This window comes from Myotis nattereri (assembly GCF_964212035.1).
Source record: "Myotis nattereri genome assembly, chromosome: Y".
Taxonomy (NCBI): Eukaryota; Metazoa; Chordata; class Mammalia; order Chiroptera; family Vespertilionidae; genus Myotis; species Myotis nattereri.
The window spans coordinates 24,741,869-24,758,576 of record NC_138094.1 but is presented as its reverse complement, the minus strand read 5'-3'; the positions used below and the strand labels follow the sequence as shown (position 1 = coordinate 24,758,576).

General features: G+C 44.4%; 1 protein-coding gene across 1 annotated transcript; it reads left to right on the top strand.

Moving 5' to 3' along the window:
* Positions 1-1,035: 1,035 nt before the first annotated feature.
* LOC308512388 (cyclin-Q-like) lies at positions 1,036-3,578 on the top strand (the record flags this gene model as incomplete). Its single annotated transcript, XM_081082153.1, has 2 exons — positions 1,036-1,793; positions 3,575-3,578. The coding sequence occupies 2 exons, from the start codon at positions 1,036-1,038 to the stop codon at positions 3,576-3,578; spliced, it is 762 nt and encodes a 253-aa protein (XP_080938279.1).
* Positions 3,579-16,708: the final 13,130 nt, after the last annotated feature.

Sequence of the window (16,708 nt, the reverse complement as noted above, 5' to 3'; positions counted from 1 at the left end):
AGAAGAGGAACAAGACAGGGATGCCCAATCTCACCACTTCTGTTCGACAGAGTACTGGTAGTGCTAGGCAATGCAGTCAGACAAGAAGAAGTCAAACAAGGCATGCTAAGTGGAAAAGAGGAAGTAAAACTGTCATAATTCGCAGATGGCATGGTATTGTCCATAGAAATACCTAAAGACTCCACCAAAAAAACTAGGAGATTTAATAAATGAATTTGGCAATGTAGCAGGGTACAAAATTAACACCCAGAATTCTATGGCTTTTTGATACACGGATAATGAACTCAGAAATAGAAACAAACAAACAAAAATGCCATTTAGCAGTGCAACAAAATTTTAAGAAACCTAGGAATAAACTTAACTGAGGAGGTAAAAACCTGTTCTTGGAAAACTACAGGAAATTGAAAAAAAGTGATAGAGGAAGACTAAAGCAAATAGAAGAACATACCATATTCATGGTTTGGTACAATCAACATCATTAAAATGTTCATAGTACCCAAAGCAATGTACAGTTTTAATGTATTAACCATTAAAATGTCAATGGCGTATCTCACAGACCTAGAAGAAAGTTTCCAAAAATTCCTATGAATTTAAGAAAAGACCCCAAATAGTTACAGCAATCTGGACAAAGAAGAACAAATTTGGAGGGATCACAATACCAGATATCAAGCTATACTACAAGCCACCATTCTCAGAACTGCCTCTTACTGGAACTAAAACAGACATAAAGACCAATGGGACAGAACAGAGAACATAGAAGTCGACCCTAACCATTATGCTCAATTAATATTTGACAAAGGGAGGCAAAAGCATAGAATGGAGTCATACAGTCTCTTCAATAATTGGTGGTGGAACCTGGATGGCAGTCAGGCCTAGGCAGGGCTGGGTAGGTGGGGCGGCGCGGGGCGGGGCAGAGCGCGGTGGGGCGGGGCGCGGTGGGGCGGCTGCGCACTGGGCTAGGACTCTGCTGGCACAGGCACTGCACTGGAGACTCTTGCCCTTCCCGCGGGGTCTGGGGCCTCCCAGCAGGGCCCCATGGAGGACCTTAGCCTGGACAGCTGCAGAGAGGAGGACGCGGCGCCAGGCGCCAAGGGGTGGCCCGAACCCCAGGCGAGGGTGCACTTCCGCGTGACAAGGTTCATCATGGAGGCAGGTGTCAAGCTAGGGATGCAGAACATTCCCCTCGCCACCGCCTGTGCCATTTACCATAAGTTCTTCTGTGAGATCAACCTGGACGCCTATGACCCCTACTTGGTCGCCATGTCTGCCCTTTACTTGGCTGGCAAAGTGGAAGAACAGCCCCTGCGAACCCGTGACATCATCAACGTGTCCAACAGGTACTTCCACCCAGGCAGCGAGCCCTTGGAGATGGACTCCGTAGTCTGGGTGATCCAGGACAGCATTGTGCAGTGCGAGCTCCTTGTGCTGCGGGTACTGCGCTTCCAAGTTTCCTTTCAGCACCCACACAGGTACCTGCTCCACTACCTGATTTCTCTCAAGAACTGGCTGAATCCTTACAGCTGGCAACGGACCCCCATCTCCGTCACTGCCTGGGCCCTGCTGCGGGACAGCTACCGCGGGGGGCTGTGCTTCCGGTTCCAGGCTCAGCACATAGCGGTGGCGGTGCTCCACCTGGCCCTGCAGGTCTATGGGGTCCAGGTGCCCGCTGAGGCCATGGCCGAGAAGCCATGGTGGCAGGTGTTTAGTAGAGACCTTACCAAGCCAATCATTGATAACATTGTGTCTGATCTCACTCGCATTTATACCATGGACACAGAGATCCCCAAAGACAAGCCTGGGACACTCGGCTGCCAGGGGACAGCGCCACCACATCGCCCTGAGGGCCGGTCCCCAGAGCACTGGCAGGGAGGACTGGTTTTGTGCTGCTGGAGACAGGCCGGTGAAGGCGATGACATGCTGCCACTTTGATTCTCAGGCTTTGACTCTCCCTGGCAGCCAAGGTCCAGATGGGGATGGGCGCTGCACCTCCCGCGGGCAGGAGGGTGCCGCGGGCAGGAGGGTGCTGCGGGCAGCTCTGAGGCCTCCGTGTCTGCTTTTGTCCTTTGAAAGGACGCAGACTACAGCCGAGGTTTGGGATCAGTGGAAGGAAAATCAAAGAACGGATGGGACTGTGCCCCAGGGGATTTTTTTAAAGGCCAGATTTAGAGAAAGTATGACTCAATTATCATAGAGGAAATTTTATTTTGTTTCATTGAAGATATTACAAAGCCAAAATAAAAACATAATAATAATTGGTGTTGGACTTTTAGCACAGATACATGCAAAAAAAATTAGTCTAGACCACCAACTTACACCATACACAAGTATAAATTGGGAATGAATAAAGGACTTAAAAGTAAGTGGGTAACCATTAAAATCTTAGAAGAAGCAAAATATCAGGCATCTGTCTCAGCAATACCTTTACTGATACAGCTCCTAGGGCAATGGAAACTGAGGAGAAAAGAAACAAATGGGACGACGTCAAATTAAAACACTTCTGCAGAGAAGAAGCGGCCAACAAATACAACAACAACAACAACAACAACAACAACAACAAAACAAGGAAGTCCACTGCCTGGGAGAAGATATTTGCCAATGTTATATCAGATAAGGACCTATTCTCCAAAATTCATACTGAACTCATCCACTAAACAAAAGGAAGATCAACATTCCAATAAAAAACTGGGCACCACCACCATGAAGGCCCCTTCTGACTTATGGTGGCCCAGTTCCTGTGATGATTATTACAGCCACACAGGAGATGGGTATGATGGGGGCAAGGCAATTACTGCAACAGCCGATGGGACACCCCTGTAAGAGGTCCTGAGTGTGGTGCTGGCAGCGATCACAGGATACACCATGTATGCAAGAGAGAGTGAATCATGCAGTACAGTAGCTCACCTGATTGGGCACTTGGGGAGTCAGAGGGGAAGCCCCTGTGACAGAAAAATTAGACACTGAAAATAAAAATGATAAGGTACAGACAATATTTTATTGTAAGCAATTTGGCTTCTGTTATTTAAGAATGACAAAAAGCAAATGGTAGGTTTGGGGGAAGCATCAAGAATTGTAGGTACCATTATGAAGTTTCAGGATTGGAGGCAAGGTTTGAATTGTACAAGGTTGCTTCCTAAGTGCTGATTTAAATTACAATATACTTAAATGTTTAAATTTTACATATTGTATTGTTAACATATTCAGAATATAAGCACAACCAACAGACCAACAGAGGCAAGACACTGGGAGTGGGTGACAAGAACAAGAGACAAGAGATAGAGGAAGCCGGAGGGAAGGTCAGTAGAAAAAAAGAAAGAGACATATATATTACTTTTGGTAAAACCTTAAACACTAACATTACAAAAAATTTTCAGAAGAACGTGTTCTCCAACATGGGATTTCTTGTCTGATTTTACTACAAACACAGAAAAGCAGTCTGTTTGGATGGTGAGTTATATTCATGGCCCTAAATTTCCCAGGGTGTCTATGACCATATGTGCATGAAGTCTTTGAAGTGAACTGCATACAAAATGAAGCAGTGTGTTATTTCGTCATGGCATGCGGCCCTGTTTTCCAGGTAGGAAGGGTAAACAAATGAGGTATTCTCCTTGGAAAACCTAAATGGATAAAAGGATTGAAGAACCTCTGACAAGGCTGCAAAACAAGGATTCCTCCAGCTCTGTGGCCCACACTTTGCCCCCTAAGATACTGATCAGGAGCAGGCCGATCCCACTGGCCCCAGGAGGAAGAGGAGACCTTGGGGAAATGGGAGATGGTGGTGAGCAGCAACAGGGCAATGTGGCGTGGCAGCACAGCAGCCTAGGCCTCGGCATGAGGAAGATCCGCAGACACCTGTGGAAAGGAGTATAGGAAGAACATGTCATGCCAGCCCCTGTTGAGGGGCAGGTGGAAAGGCCTGAAGGTGCTGTGGGTGGCCTAGAGGGAGAGTTCAGAGGAGGGGCTGAGGTAATCTGCTTTGACTCTGAGTGACAGTGGACATGCACACTCCCTCCTCCTGCCTAAGCCCCCCTGCCTGAGCTGGAATTGCACTGCCCTTGTTGTACTGGTAGTTCCTGTCTCAGGCACACACCCTGCGGCCCTGGTGTCACAGGCTGTATCCCTCCCAGCATCCAGGTGTCCCTGTGAGAGAAAAATACTGGCCCAGGAACCTGGCAGCACACCAGGGGAGAGCCCCGGCAGGCCCTCCTCACCCGTCCTGTCCACTCACTCAGGGCCATCATCCTCTCATAGTACTTCAGGGGATTGAGCCACAGGTCCTTGCTGATGATCTGGTAGGGCAAAGAGAGCTTGGTCAGGAGAACACAGGGACCCAAATAGAAACCCAAGCAGCAGGCGGACACAGGAAGCTGCATGCTGGCATGGCCAGTGACATCCCACCTCAGCAATCCTGCCAGATGCTGTCACACTATGGTCAGAGAACCAGTAGAAGAAGCTGGTGCTGCTGTCCTGGAGCCTGTGGCTGTAGACTTCTCGTTCACAATGCTGGTACCACTGAATGGGAGTGGCACGGGACAACCTGTATCCTGCAGGAGAGGGGTATGTGAAGCTGGGTACATCACCTTCCATCCCTGCCCACCACCAGCTGCAGCCCATGCAGGGAGCCTCCTCTTACCCGTGAGGGTGTTGAGATACTCCTTCACAATCACATGGTTGCGGAATTAGGGGTTGCTGCGGAAGTACAGGCTAATGGTGCAGCAACCCCAGGGATGCCTGACTTCCCTCACCTGCAGAAGGAAATGGATCCAGGGAGTGAAATCGCAGCCCAGTGCTGCCGCCTGTAGCTGTTTTCAGGGACAGGCCATTTCCCCATCTGCCCTCCACTACTCCTTGGAGCAGGTGCACTTACCTTCAAATCAATCACATGGCCGAGCATATTTTTATCTTGGACGCTGATCATGGCCAACATCTCTGGGTGGTTGACAAACTGCTTTGGGTCAAGGAGCCTGCAACCTGGGAGCTGGGCATGGACCAGCTAGAAAGAGCAGCCTGGCCTGGCCTCTCCTTCCCTTAAGGCCACTCTTTCCACATAAACGGCAGAAAGGGGCACAGCACCACTCTGTTTCCTGACAGACCCTGATGCCCACCGGACTGCTTTCTGCTGAGGGCTTGACAGGTTACACATCACACATTCCTGCTTCTGACTGAGGAACTGGACATAGAGACGGCCTGTAAGGCAGCATTAGTTAGTCCCAGAAGAGCCCGTGCAACACAGCCCTGTCTGTGGGCATCAGCCCCTGGTGTATGCGTGCCTCTGCCTTGGAGCTCTGCCCCTGGACCCCCTGGTAATGCTTCTATGTTGCCTGTACAAGACAGAGGGTGTCTCCAGGATCCTGGGCCAGACCGGGGCGCACTGCCCCTAGCTTGTCCTCAATGTTCTTTTCTAGGGGAACCATCCCCGCTTACACCGTTCTCCTGCACTGTCCCATGCTCCTTGTGATCCTGCTCCTCTACCCTCAAGGATACAGCTGTGAGCCAGAACCCAGGGATGCGCCGGATATTGAGGCTTCTCCATTTGAAATAGGGCTTGAGCCTCTGCCGAGTCCTGCACCTGAGCCGAGAGAAGGCCCTGATGGCTTGCTCGTTCATGGGATCCATCTCCAATTGAAGGGCCTGGAGCACCTCCAGAGGGGACCAGGTTAACTTGGCCCCGTGCCCTGACTGGGCCTGCTCCTGCTGCACTGGCTCCTCTTCTTCTGGCTTTGCTTTGGCCTTGGACTGAGGCTCCACCTCTCCCACCTGTTCCACTGCCTCCATGGTGCACTTCCCCTCCACCTGCAGGACAAACTGCTCCCCTGCAATTAATTGCTCCTCCATCCGCCCCTCCTCCTGGTGGTCACTCCCTTGCGGGTCACCTGGATCCTGTGCCTCCAGCCTCAGCTCTTCACTCACCACCTCCTCCTGCCTCCCCACCTGCAGATCTGGGAAAACCTCCTCACCTGCCCACTTGGCCTGCCATGGCACCACCTGCAGAAGGCCCTCTGTCCACAGGATAAACTGAGCCTGTGCCTGGAACACCTCCCCCAGGCCCTCCTTGTCTTCCCCTTGCTCCTCACTCTGGGTTCCCTGCTGCACCTCACTCTCCTCTCCCTGCACACACTGCTCTGCAGCCACCCAGTCCTCCCCTCTCCCGCACTCAAGATCAAGCCCAACATCCTGGCCTGTGTCCAACCTCAGCTCCAGGGTCTCAGCCTCCCCCACCTGCATGAAGTCCTCCCACTCCAGCCCCAAAGCTGCCCTCTGAACCTCCTGTGCCCTTGTGTCCTGGGTATCACCACTTCCCTGCACCGAGGTGAAGCTGAAAGCCTCCTGGATCATCCTGCTTGCCCTGTCCTTCCTAGTGCAATGGCCCTGGGGAGCCCTGTGAATCCTCAGGCGCCCTGCAGCTGAAGGCCCCCTAGTGGAACTGAGAGGAAGCGCGCTGCCCCCAGGAGCCCCTCAGTCTCCCAACACAGCCTGACTCTGGATGCCCCCTGGCTCTGAGACTGGTGCTGTGAAGGAGCAGGTGGTGCAGAGCCTGCTGAGTCCAGGCAAGGTGCTTGCTCACTGGTGCATGCAACCAGGCCCTGGTGTGCTGACTGGGTGCACACTGGGCTCATGCACAGGCGCTGGTCATGTGAACATGTGGTACAGAAGGCACCTAGCCAGGCCCAGCCTGCTGTTTCTGGTTGGGCTCCTCAAAAGCCTCCTCCAATCACGGATGGGGCAGTGGGTGTCACCCTGCGCAACCCCGCCCCTCACTCAAAGCTCTGGTGTAGGTAGATGGTAACTGGGAGGTATCCTCTTATCTCTTCATTAGCCAGAAAACGGAGATTTTGAAAGCTTAGAATCTTGACCTGACTGAAAAGAAGGAAGAAATGGTGGAACTTGAAAATGACTTCAGGTTTTCTCACTGTGCTGAATGAAGTCAAAAACTGCTGCAGTGAAATATTTTACCCGTTGTTCTCCCCGCATGAACTACAATAATAATGTGCTTTGTGTTGACATTTACTGCTGTGTTGCTGACAATTACCTGGAAGAGAAGTTAAGGGGATTCAATGGGTTGGAAAAAGTTGAGCTAAATCAGAAAGCAGGTCTAATTAAGGAAGTTTATTCTCTATCTATCTAAAGACACACACACACACACACACACACACACACACACACACACACTTATATTGCTAAGGTGACTCGTGCATGTGCCATACTTTTGAAGCTCTTGCTGGCGCCAATTGCATGCATGTGTTTCAAATCTTCATTGTCAATCAGAATTTGGTTGACACTGCTATTATAGAGAAAGGGTAAATAGCAGTACTAAAATATTTCTTCTAATTAATCTCCTTTCAATGGGCACAAATCCATGCACCTGGCCACTGGTATTCTAATAGTGGCAAGATATCATCCGTGACTACTAATATTCTATTGGGCCAGGACATGCCAAATTGGTCAAACATATCTATATATATAAAAGCGTAAGCGACATTATGAGTGGTTGGTACTATGCACACCGACCACCTGGACGCAGACGCTCAACACAGGAGCTTCCCCCAGGTGGTCAAGGCTCTCCCACAGCGAGAGCATCACTCAGCCAGAAGGCGGGCTAATGGCTGGAAAGTGCAGCTGTGACAGCAAGAGCCTCTGCTGCCTATGTGCCTATGTGACAAGGCTAAGAAGCAGTGGTGGCAGGTGGAGTGGGGCTTGGATGAGCGGGAACAGAGCACCTGGCTCCAGCTTGGGCTCCTGCCCGGCTGTCTGCCATTTCGTGCACTGCTACATCCCTCAGGAGGTGTCAGACCTAACCTGGCAGTCCCACATCTCCCAAGGGGTCCCAGATTGCGTGAGGGTGCAGACCAGGCTGTGGGACGCCACCGGTGCTTGAATTTCGTTCACCGGGCTTCTAGTCATTTTATTATTTATCACCAATTTAGCATGGTTCTCTTCTAATGCTGAATAATTTAAAGGTATAACCTGAATTTTGGTAATGATGGCCATTGAGATTTTACTGCTCTTTAGCGGTATTATTTAATGGCTTATATGAAGGGCACTAATCTCCCTCAAAATATGAGAAATATTACATGTCCCACAAACAGTACTATGTTTCAGTGCTAATTCTTTCCACTAATGCCCCTAAGGGAGCCTTTCACTAATTTTCTTTGCTCACTAGCTCATCCAAAATTGAAATGGGAAGGCTGCTTGTCTATATTCAAGTGCAGAGGCATATTCTTCTTAACTACACTGATGCTATCAATACTTTCAATTTTCCAACATAATTTATAGTGAGGGTCTCTATGTTAGACTTTAAAACATCTCTTTACTAATATAAATAAGTCACTTTTAACTTATTTCTTCACAACTATGTGCACGCTCTGATTTAGCAACTTTCAATGCCTGACTCTTTCAAGTGTCCCTTTACACCCTACTTTTCATTAAAAACAGGCCATCTGAAACCACACTGATCACTTTTCAACCTGTTGTGATAATTCAGACATTCCTTGGGTTACGTTGGTCTCGAAGTACATAAGTTTTGTGGTTACGTTGCCATTCCCCATTTATTTATTAAAAAAAAAAGTTTGATATTTCTACGTATGTACATATGTGCTTTATATTTTCTTATTATTCATTTACCACAAGAAAGGTCAGCAATTGTTATGTTTCTTCTAATTTTTTTTTACTGTTGCACACCATTACTGCTGTGTATGTGTGCTCCATGTGAGTGACATATGTGCTTATGTAGGTGGGTTCTGACTTCCGCGAATATTGCATTACATCCCACTGCAGGAACGCGTCAACAATGTAACGCGAGGAACTACTGTACTTGTATCCTATTGATTAAGATGTAGTTATTTGGTCTCCATATTTCTTCAATACGTATATGATTGTTGGAAGTACAAATTATATCTTTATATATTAATGTGTTAATTAGAATTTTCACTCAATAAAAATAAATGCCTTGTCCTTACAAAAAGATCTGGCCTTATAATTGAATGGCCTAATACATATTAGAGTAGGGCATGACTACCAAATTTTCTCAGAAGAACATGGGTTGAAATGAAGAGTATATCCTGCCTACCCCTACTTGAAACAAGAGCCTTAGTTGAGCTCCATCATGATCCAAACAGAAACAGAAACAGTAAGATACATGGCAGGTTTCTGTTACTATACGCCTACTGAGCATGCCTCAGTGCACATTTCCTGACGGTGCTATTGATCAAAATGTGCACTCACAGGACATTAGGACCTTCATGCACAACTCCATCCTGAAACCACATGAAAAGGAGCGTATTGGACAAGAATGTTAGCAGGGACTTTACAATGCAGAGGGATTCTGAAGAAGATTGAAAAAGGTGGCAGAACCCTAGCCAGTTTGGAACAGTGGACAGATCACCGACCTTCATACTGAAGGGCCCCAGTTTCGATTCAGGTCAAGGGCACTTGCCTGAGTGTGGGCTCAATCTCCAGTCTGGGGCTTGCAGGAGGGAGCTGCTCAATGAATTGCTCTCATGACTGATGTTTCTAACTCTCACTTGCTCTCTGTTTCTCTCTGAGATAAATAAAAATATATTTAAAAGAATGGTGGCAGAATAAGTGGATGCTACAGGGACATGCTCCCAGGAACAAACTGATATTCCAACTAAAATACAGAACAACTTCCTGAATAATCAATGGAAAACTCACAGGAGAGAACCCTGACACCCAAGGACCGAAGGTGGTGGCCACTTAGACACTGGTAGGAGGAGAGGAGGCTTGAAGGGGCGGGCCTGACACCCACAGAAAGCAACTGAAGTCTCGGAGAGATATCTCAGCTGTGGAGGACTGCCACTGAGAACTCTGGGTCTAATCCCCAATCTGGGCCTCCTAGCAGAGAGCACCAGAACTGAGGAGGGTACCCATATAACCTGTGGATGTGAATAGTAGCAGGGCACTGTCTGCCAGGGAGAGACAGCTAGAAATTCAGGTATCCTCTTAAAGAGCCAGCGCACAAATTTCCCTGTGGAGCCACACAGCTTGTGCCCTGGCAAAGGGAGGGTGAAGTGGACTGGAGCTGTGAAGGAAAAAGCCAGAACTGGGGAGTCAAGGGTTCCAGCACAGAAGACAGACACTTCAAGTTTCCTTGGAGGAGTCATTTCCTCATGCAGCAGAGAAAATCTTTCCCATGCAGACATTTGCCTTTCCTGGAGGGGAGACAATTAACACACACTACTGGGAAACACCTTGCCCTGAGGACACTTAAGAGATTATAAATAACAATAAACCTACACACAGAGGCAACTGCCCCACCCTGTTGAAACAAACACTTGCTATAACCTGAGGACCATTGCCTTGGAGGCAAGTAAAGTTGGAATCCTATCAGTCTATAGACAGAGGAGGTCTCTGGAGGCTTTGAGTCTTTGCCTGACCTACTTAGTCAGAAACATCCTTTAACAATATTCTGCACTAGAGACTGATAGGCAGACAGGTCTACCTAACTTGTCACCACAAACCCACACAGAAAGCCAGAAAGAGGAAATAAATAAACAATCCTCAAATGAGAGAACTGGAGAATTCTCCAGATATTGAGAGAGATGAAGCACAGAGAAGACATTTATCTGAATCTGACTTCAGGGTTATGAAGGTAAAAGAGCTCAACAGCATATAAAAAGATATAGTGACTATGAAAAGAAGATATAAAATGACATAATACAAATAAAGAACACATTAGAAGGAATAGGCAGATATTAGGGAACGCTGAGGATCCAATCACTGATTTAGAACAGAGTTAAAAATATCACCCAATAAAAAAAGACAGAAAAATTAAAATTTAAAACAAACAAACAAACAAACAAACAGGAGGGCCACTTACATAACAGTATTAGAATAGCCAGTGTGCCAAAAGAGGTAGGAGGGGAGAAAGGCATAGAGAAGGTCTTTGAAGAAACAATGGCAGAACACTTACCTAACCTGGTAAAGGAAAATCCCACACAAGATCAAGAGCCAAAGAGAACCCCAAAGAAGAAGTACCCTAACAAACCCGTGATCAGACACATCATAATTAAAATGCCAAAAATTAAAGACAAAGAGAGAATCTTCAAGGCAGTAAGATAAAAGAAAACTGTTAGCTATGAAGGAGTTCCCATTAGGCTGACTCCTGATCTCTCATCAGAAACTCTACAGGCCAGAAGAAGATGGCATGAAGTACTCAAGTTAATGGAAAGCAAGGATCTGAGACCAAGATTACTATATCTGGCAATTCTTTCATTCAAAATAGACGGTCAAATACAGAGCTTCCTAGACAGAAAAAGGCTGAAGGAGTACATCATCTCCAAAACAGCTTTACAAGAAATGCTACAGAGATTGCTGTAATGAGAAGGAGAAACAGAGACAGAAACTTAGCCACACAGAAACGAAATGGAAATAAATAAATAAATACCTATGAATAATAACCCTAAATGTAAATAGGTCAATGCTCCAATCTAAAGGTGTAGTGGAGCAAAATGGATACAGAAACATGATGCAAGTATATGCTGTCTACAGGAGCACCATCTCAAAACAAAAGACACACACAGGATGAGAGTGAAGGAATGGGAAAAATTTCCATGCAAATGGAAAAGAAAAAAAAGGCCGAAGTAACAATACGCATAACAGAAAAAATGGACTTTAAAATAAAGGCCATCACAAGAAACATAAAGGTCACTACATGATACTAAAGGGACCAACCAACAAGACGATATAACCCTAGTAATCATATATTCAGCCAACATAGGAGCACCTCAATATATATATCTCAAACAAACAAATAAACAAAAAATCAAAACAAACAAAAATTCTAGAAGACTTTAACAGAGAGTGTGACAAAAGGATAGTCACAGGAAGGGACTTTTATCACCCCTCTGACATCACTGGATAGATCTTCCATATGAAAAAATAACAAGGATGCAGAGCCTCTAAAGGACACACTGGATCCATTAGATTTAATTGACATTTTAGAATAGCGGTTCTCAACCTGTGGATTGCGACCCCTTTGTGGGTCAAATGGCCCTTTCACAGGAGTCGCCTAAGTAAAGGGTGTCCCACAATTCACGCAAGAAGTAATTTTGATAGAAAACAAGGTTTATAATTAAAAACTGTACATTTTTATTGATTCATAAAGAAAGTAAAAGAACTGCACTTGGAAAACTACAGGACATTGAAATGGAGATAAAGATATCAACCAATGGATTCATATACCATGTTGATGGGTTGGTAGCCTTAACTTCATTAACATGTCCATACTACCCAAAGCAATCTATAGATTTATTGTAATCTCCATTAATATACCAACAGAATATTTCACAGACACAAAAAAATCCTCGAAAAAATTCAAATGGAGTAAAAATAGTCTGAGCAATCCTGAGGAAGAAGAAAAAAGTTGGCGGGCTCACAATACCAGATATTAAGCTATATTATAAAGCCACCATTCTCAAAACTGCCTGCTACTGGCACTAGAAAATACATATACTCCACTGAAACAGAACAGAGAACCCAGAAGTGGACCCAAGTCATTAGGCTCTATTATTAATTTACAAAGGAGGAAAGAGCATACAATGGAGTCAAGACAGTCTCTTCAATAAATGTTAGGAAAATTAGAAAGATACATGCAAAATAATGAAACTAGACCTCCAACTTACACCATTCACAAAAAAAAAAAAAAAAAAAAAAACTCAGAATGGATCTACTTAAACATCAGATGAGAATCTATAAAAAAAAACTTATAAGATTGCCTATGTAGCAATATATCAGATATGTCTTCGCAGTATCTTTATTGATACAGCTCCAAAAGCAATGCACACAGAGGGGAAAATAAACAAGTGGACTACGTCAAAATAAAAACCTGCACAGCAAACAAAATCCTGAAGAAAACAACCAGAAAGCCCACTGCATAGGGAGAACATATTTGCCAATGGTATCTCAGATAAGTGTTGAATCTCCAAAGTTTTCAGGGAACTCAAAAAATTAACAATAGGAAGATAAACAATCCAATCAAAACATGGGCAAAGGACCTAAATTAACACTTTTTAAAAGGAGACCTATAAAAGGCCAAGAGACATACGAAAAATGCTCAAAGGCACGAACAGTCCAAGAGATGCAAATCAAAATGTCAATGAGGTACCATCCACACCTGTCAGAATAGCTGTCAGAAAAAAATCAACAAACCACAAGTGCTGGTGAGGATGCAGAGAAAAAGCGACCCTTGTGCACTGCTGGTGGAAATGCAGACTGCTGCAACCACTGTGGAAAACCATATAGAGATTTCTTAAAAAATTAAAAATGGAGTTCCCCTTTGACCCAGTGTTCTCTCTTCTAGGTATATATCCCAAGAAATGAGAAAGGCCAATCAGGAAAGATATATGCAACTGTATGTTCATACCAGCCCAATTTACAATAGCTAAGAATTGGAAACAGTCTAAATGCCCATTAGCAGATGCACGGATGAATAAACTGTGGAACATCTATACAATGGAATACTCTACTGCTGTAACAAAGAATGAACTCGTATAATTTGAAACAGCATGGATGGACTTGGAGAGCATTACACTAAGCAAATTAAGCCAGTCAGAGGACGATAAATATCACATTATCTCACTCATTTGTGGAATATAATGAACAACATTAGCTGATGAACAACAAGACATCCAGACACAAAGAAGCATTGATCACACTGTCAAACCTCAGAGTAAAGTGCTTGAGGCAAAGACCAACAGTAGTATGTGTGTGTGTGTATGTATATGTGTGTGTGTGTGTGTGTGTGTGTATGTGTGTTTATTTATGTATGGAGGGCTAATGAACTTTGACATGAACTTTGATATTCAGCAGGGCTGAAAATCAGCATTATATTACACGGCTGTTGGCAAAATGGCTGACGGCAATCTTGCTAACCTGATGATTAAACTTTACTACTGATATGCCTGTCTGCTTTGCTAAAGGGCATATATGAGAAACCTACAGCCAAGTAAATGAAAGCTGATGGGTGCTGCATTTCAGAGAGCCTCTCCCCAAGAGAAAAAGGTCTCCGCCTGGCTCCCCAATGCCTTCTAAATTTATAGTTGTTGTCTAGTGTATTCATTTTGTGCAGCTCCTTTCCCAGATCCTGAATCATTGCAGCAAAAGGTTGCAACATTCTGGCGCCCAATGTGGGACATCTGGAGAAGAAGTCTCACCAGAGCAAAAAAAGAAGACTGTCAAGGGCATGTACCTTGGTTGCGGGGACATACCCAGTGGGGACTGTGCAGGAGGCAGCTGATTGATGTTTCTCTCTCATTGATGTTTCTAACTCTCTATCGCTCTCCCTTCCTCTCTGTTAAAAATCAATAAAAATATCTTAAAAAAAAAAACACAAAAAAACTCATTCAAGCATTAAATCTCACCATTAATAAGACACGATAAGTAAAAAGATAGTTTTACTTAATCTGTATGCATTACAGCATTGGCCAGCATATCTCTCTCCAATTGGTATTTCCGAAAAGAAACCAAGTTTGTAGCACTATTTAAAAGAAAGAAAAAGGCTTTTAAAAGAAACTCCATAACTGTGGCCTAGAAATTTCTCTGGAAGAAGAAACGGAAGGAGATTCCCTTCAAATATCTAGAAAACTGCATATAAAAATAAATGCATCAGGCCTCAAAAAGAAAACAACTTGCATTATGCTTTCCTAAAAAAAAAAAAAATATGTCAATATACTCAAAGACTGATAGCAGAAATCCAATTAGTGTCATTCACTGTCCCCACCCAATGAGAAAGGAAGATAGGAAATAAGCCTTGTTTTAGACTGATTTAAATTAGCAAATGGAAATAAAAGAATATTCAGGGGAACATAGTTGGAATAGGCAGAAACCTATTCCTGGAGAAGTCACTGTTTTTACTGATAGTTCATATCATGGTAAAGCTGCTTATACTGCAATGAATTCAGACCAAGTCATGCAGACCAGTCATACTTCTGTGCAAAGAATCGAATTAGAAACGACCAAGGCTGACTTGCAGGATTTCCAAAAGCCTCTTCATATTCTCTCTTTATCTGCTTATGCTGCTGGCTTGGTAAACAGAACTGCAACTACTCAATTTCAATGGCTCAGTGACCGAAGCCTTTCTATACTATTTGAACAAGTCCTGGTCCTTTAACAAAAGGAAATGAATATGCCTGTCAGTTAGTTATTTTATTAAACAAGTCACAGAATTTCACAAGCTTTTACATCAGCCTGCCAAAATATTGTACAGCCGGCAAAACAGATTATGAAGAAATGCCCTCCTTGCATGTTACATCTACTACAAGGGCTCTAAAATCCCAACTTGGAAAACAAAAGTGGTGGAATAGTGAAGACATCTCTTGTAAGTAGACCACACCAAGCCTTAATTACTTTAAATTTTACCCTTGTAATGCTGATGGCAAGACACCCATAGAATTACACTGGTGTCAGAATAAGCCAAAGCAAAATGGTCTGGTTAAATGGAAAGGTACCGAGTCTGGTTTAAGGAAGGGTCCCTTTATTAATCTTTGGTCAAGGATATGCTTGTGTATTTCCAGAAAACTCCTCCAAGCCTGTGTGGATTCCTGCAACATGAATCTGAGAGAGGAACTGACCAGAGTACTCCAACTACAGATAGCAGTGCCCCAAACAACATGCTGAGGAGACAGAGGAGAAACATCTAGAGATGGGGGATGGTGACCACGCCTTGCCACGCTAGCAGTCATCAGCTGTGCCTATGTGCCGGTGGCTCTTGACAAAGCCCAAAGAGGTCAGACCTGCATTGTCATTTCTCACCGTTTGCCCACCATCCAGAACTCGAACATCATTGCTGTCATGTCACAAGGGAACAGTGACTGGAAAGGGACCCATAAAGAACTGATAGCCCAAAAAGAAGCCTACTATGGACAAATTCCTTAAATACCTGAAAACGATATTTAAAAGGACATGAAAGAACTCAATCCTTTTCATTGAATCTCCTTACATTTGCTTTTTAGAATAACCAATATTGTATCTCTTTCTTGTTCTTCTATGTTTTCTTCCAGTCTGAAGAAGCAGAATCACAAGTCTTAAAAGAATCTGAGCCCAGTGGATGGCATACACCTTTCTAAATTACTTAAGAAAACAAAAAGGGGGAAATGATAGGGTAAAGACCAAAAGTAGTTAACATATCAATGGGAGAAGTCCCACAGAAGGCGAATGGACTTTGATGTTCAGCATGGCAGAAAATCAGCATTTTGTTACCCTGTTGTGGGAAAAATGGCTGAAGGCAACCTCCTAACATGAAAATTCTTCTATTGTTTACCAAACTTTACCATTGATATGCCTGTTTGCTTTGCTAAAGGACAAATGTGTATTCAAGTAAATAAAAGCTGTTTTGTCCTGGGCTTCAGAGTGCCTCTCCATTAGAGAAAAAAGCCCACAGTACACAAAAAGAAAGAGATAATAAAGGTAAGGTCAGAACAGAAATAAATGACGTAGGGATGAAAAAAAAAATAATACAAAAGATCAATGAAACCAAGAGCTGGTTCTTGGAAAGAATAAACAACATTGATGAACTTCTAGTCAGGCTCAGCAAGAAACTAAGAGAGAGCACCCAAATAAACAAAAACAGAAATGAGAGATGTGATGTAACAAACGACCCCACAGATATACAAAGGATTGTAAAAAATTACAATGAACAACTCTACTACAACAAACTGGACAAGCTCAATAAAATGGACACATTCCTACAAAAAGA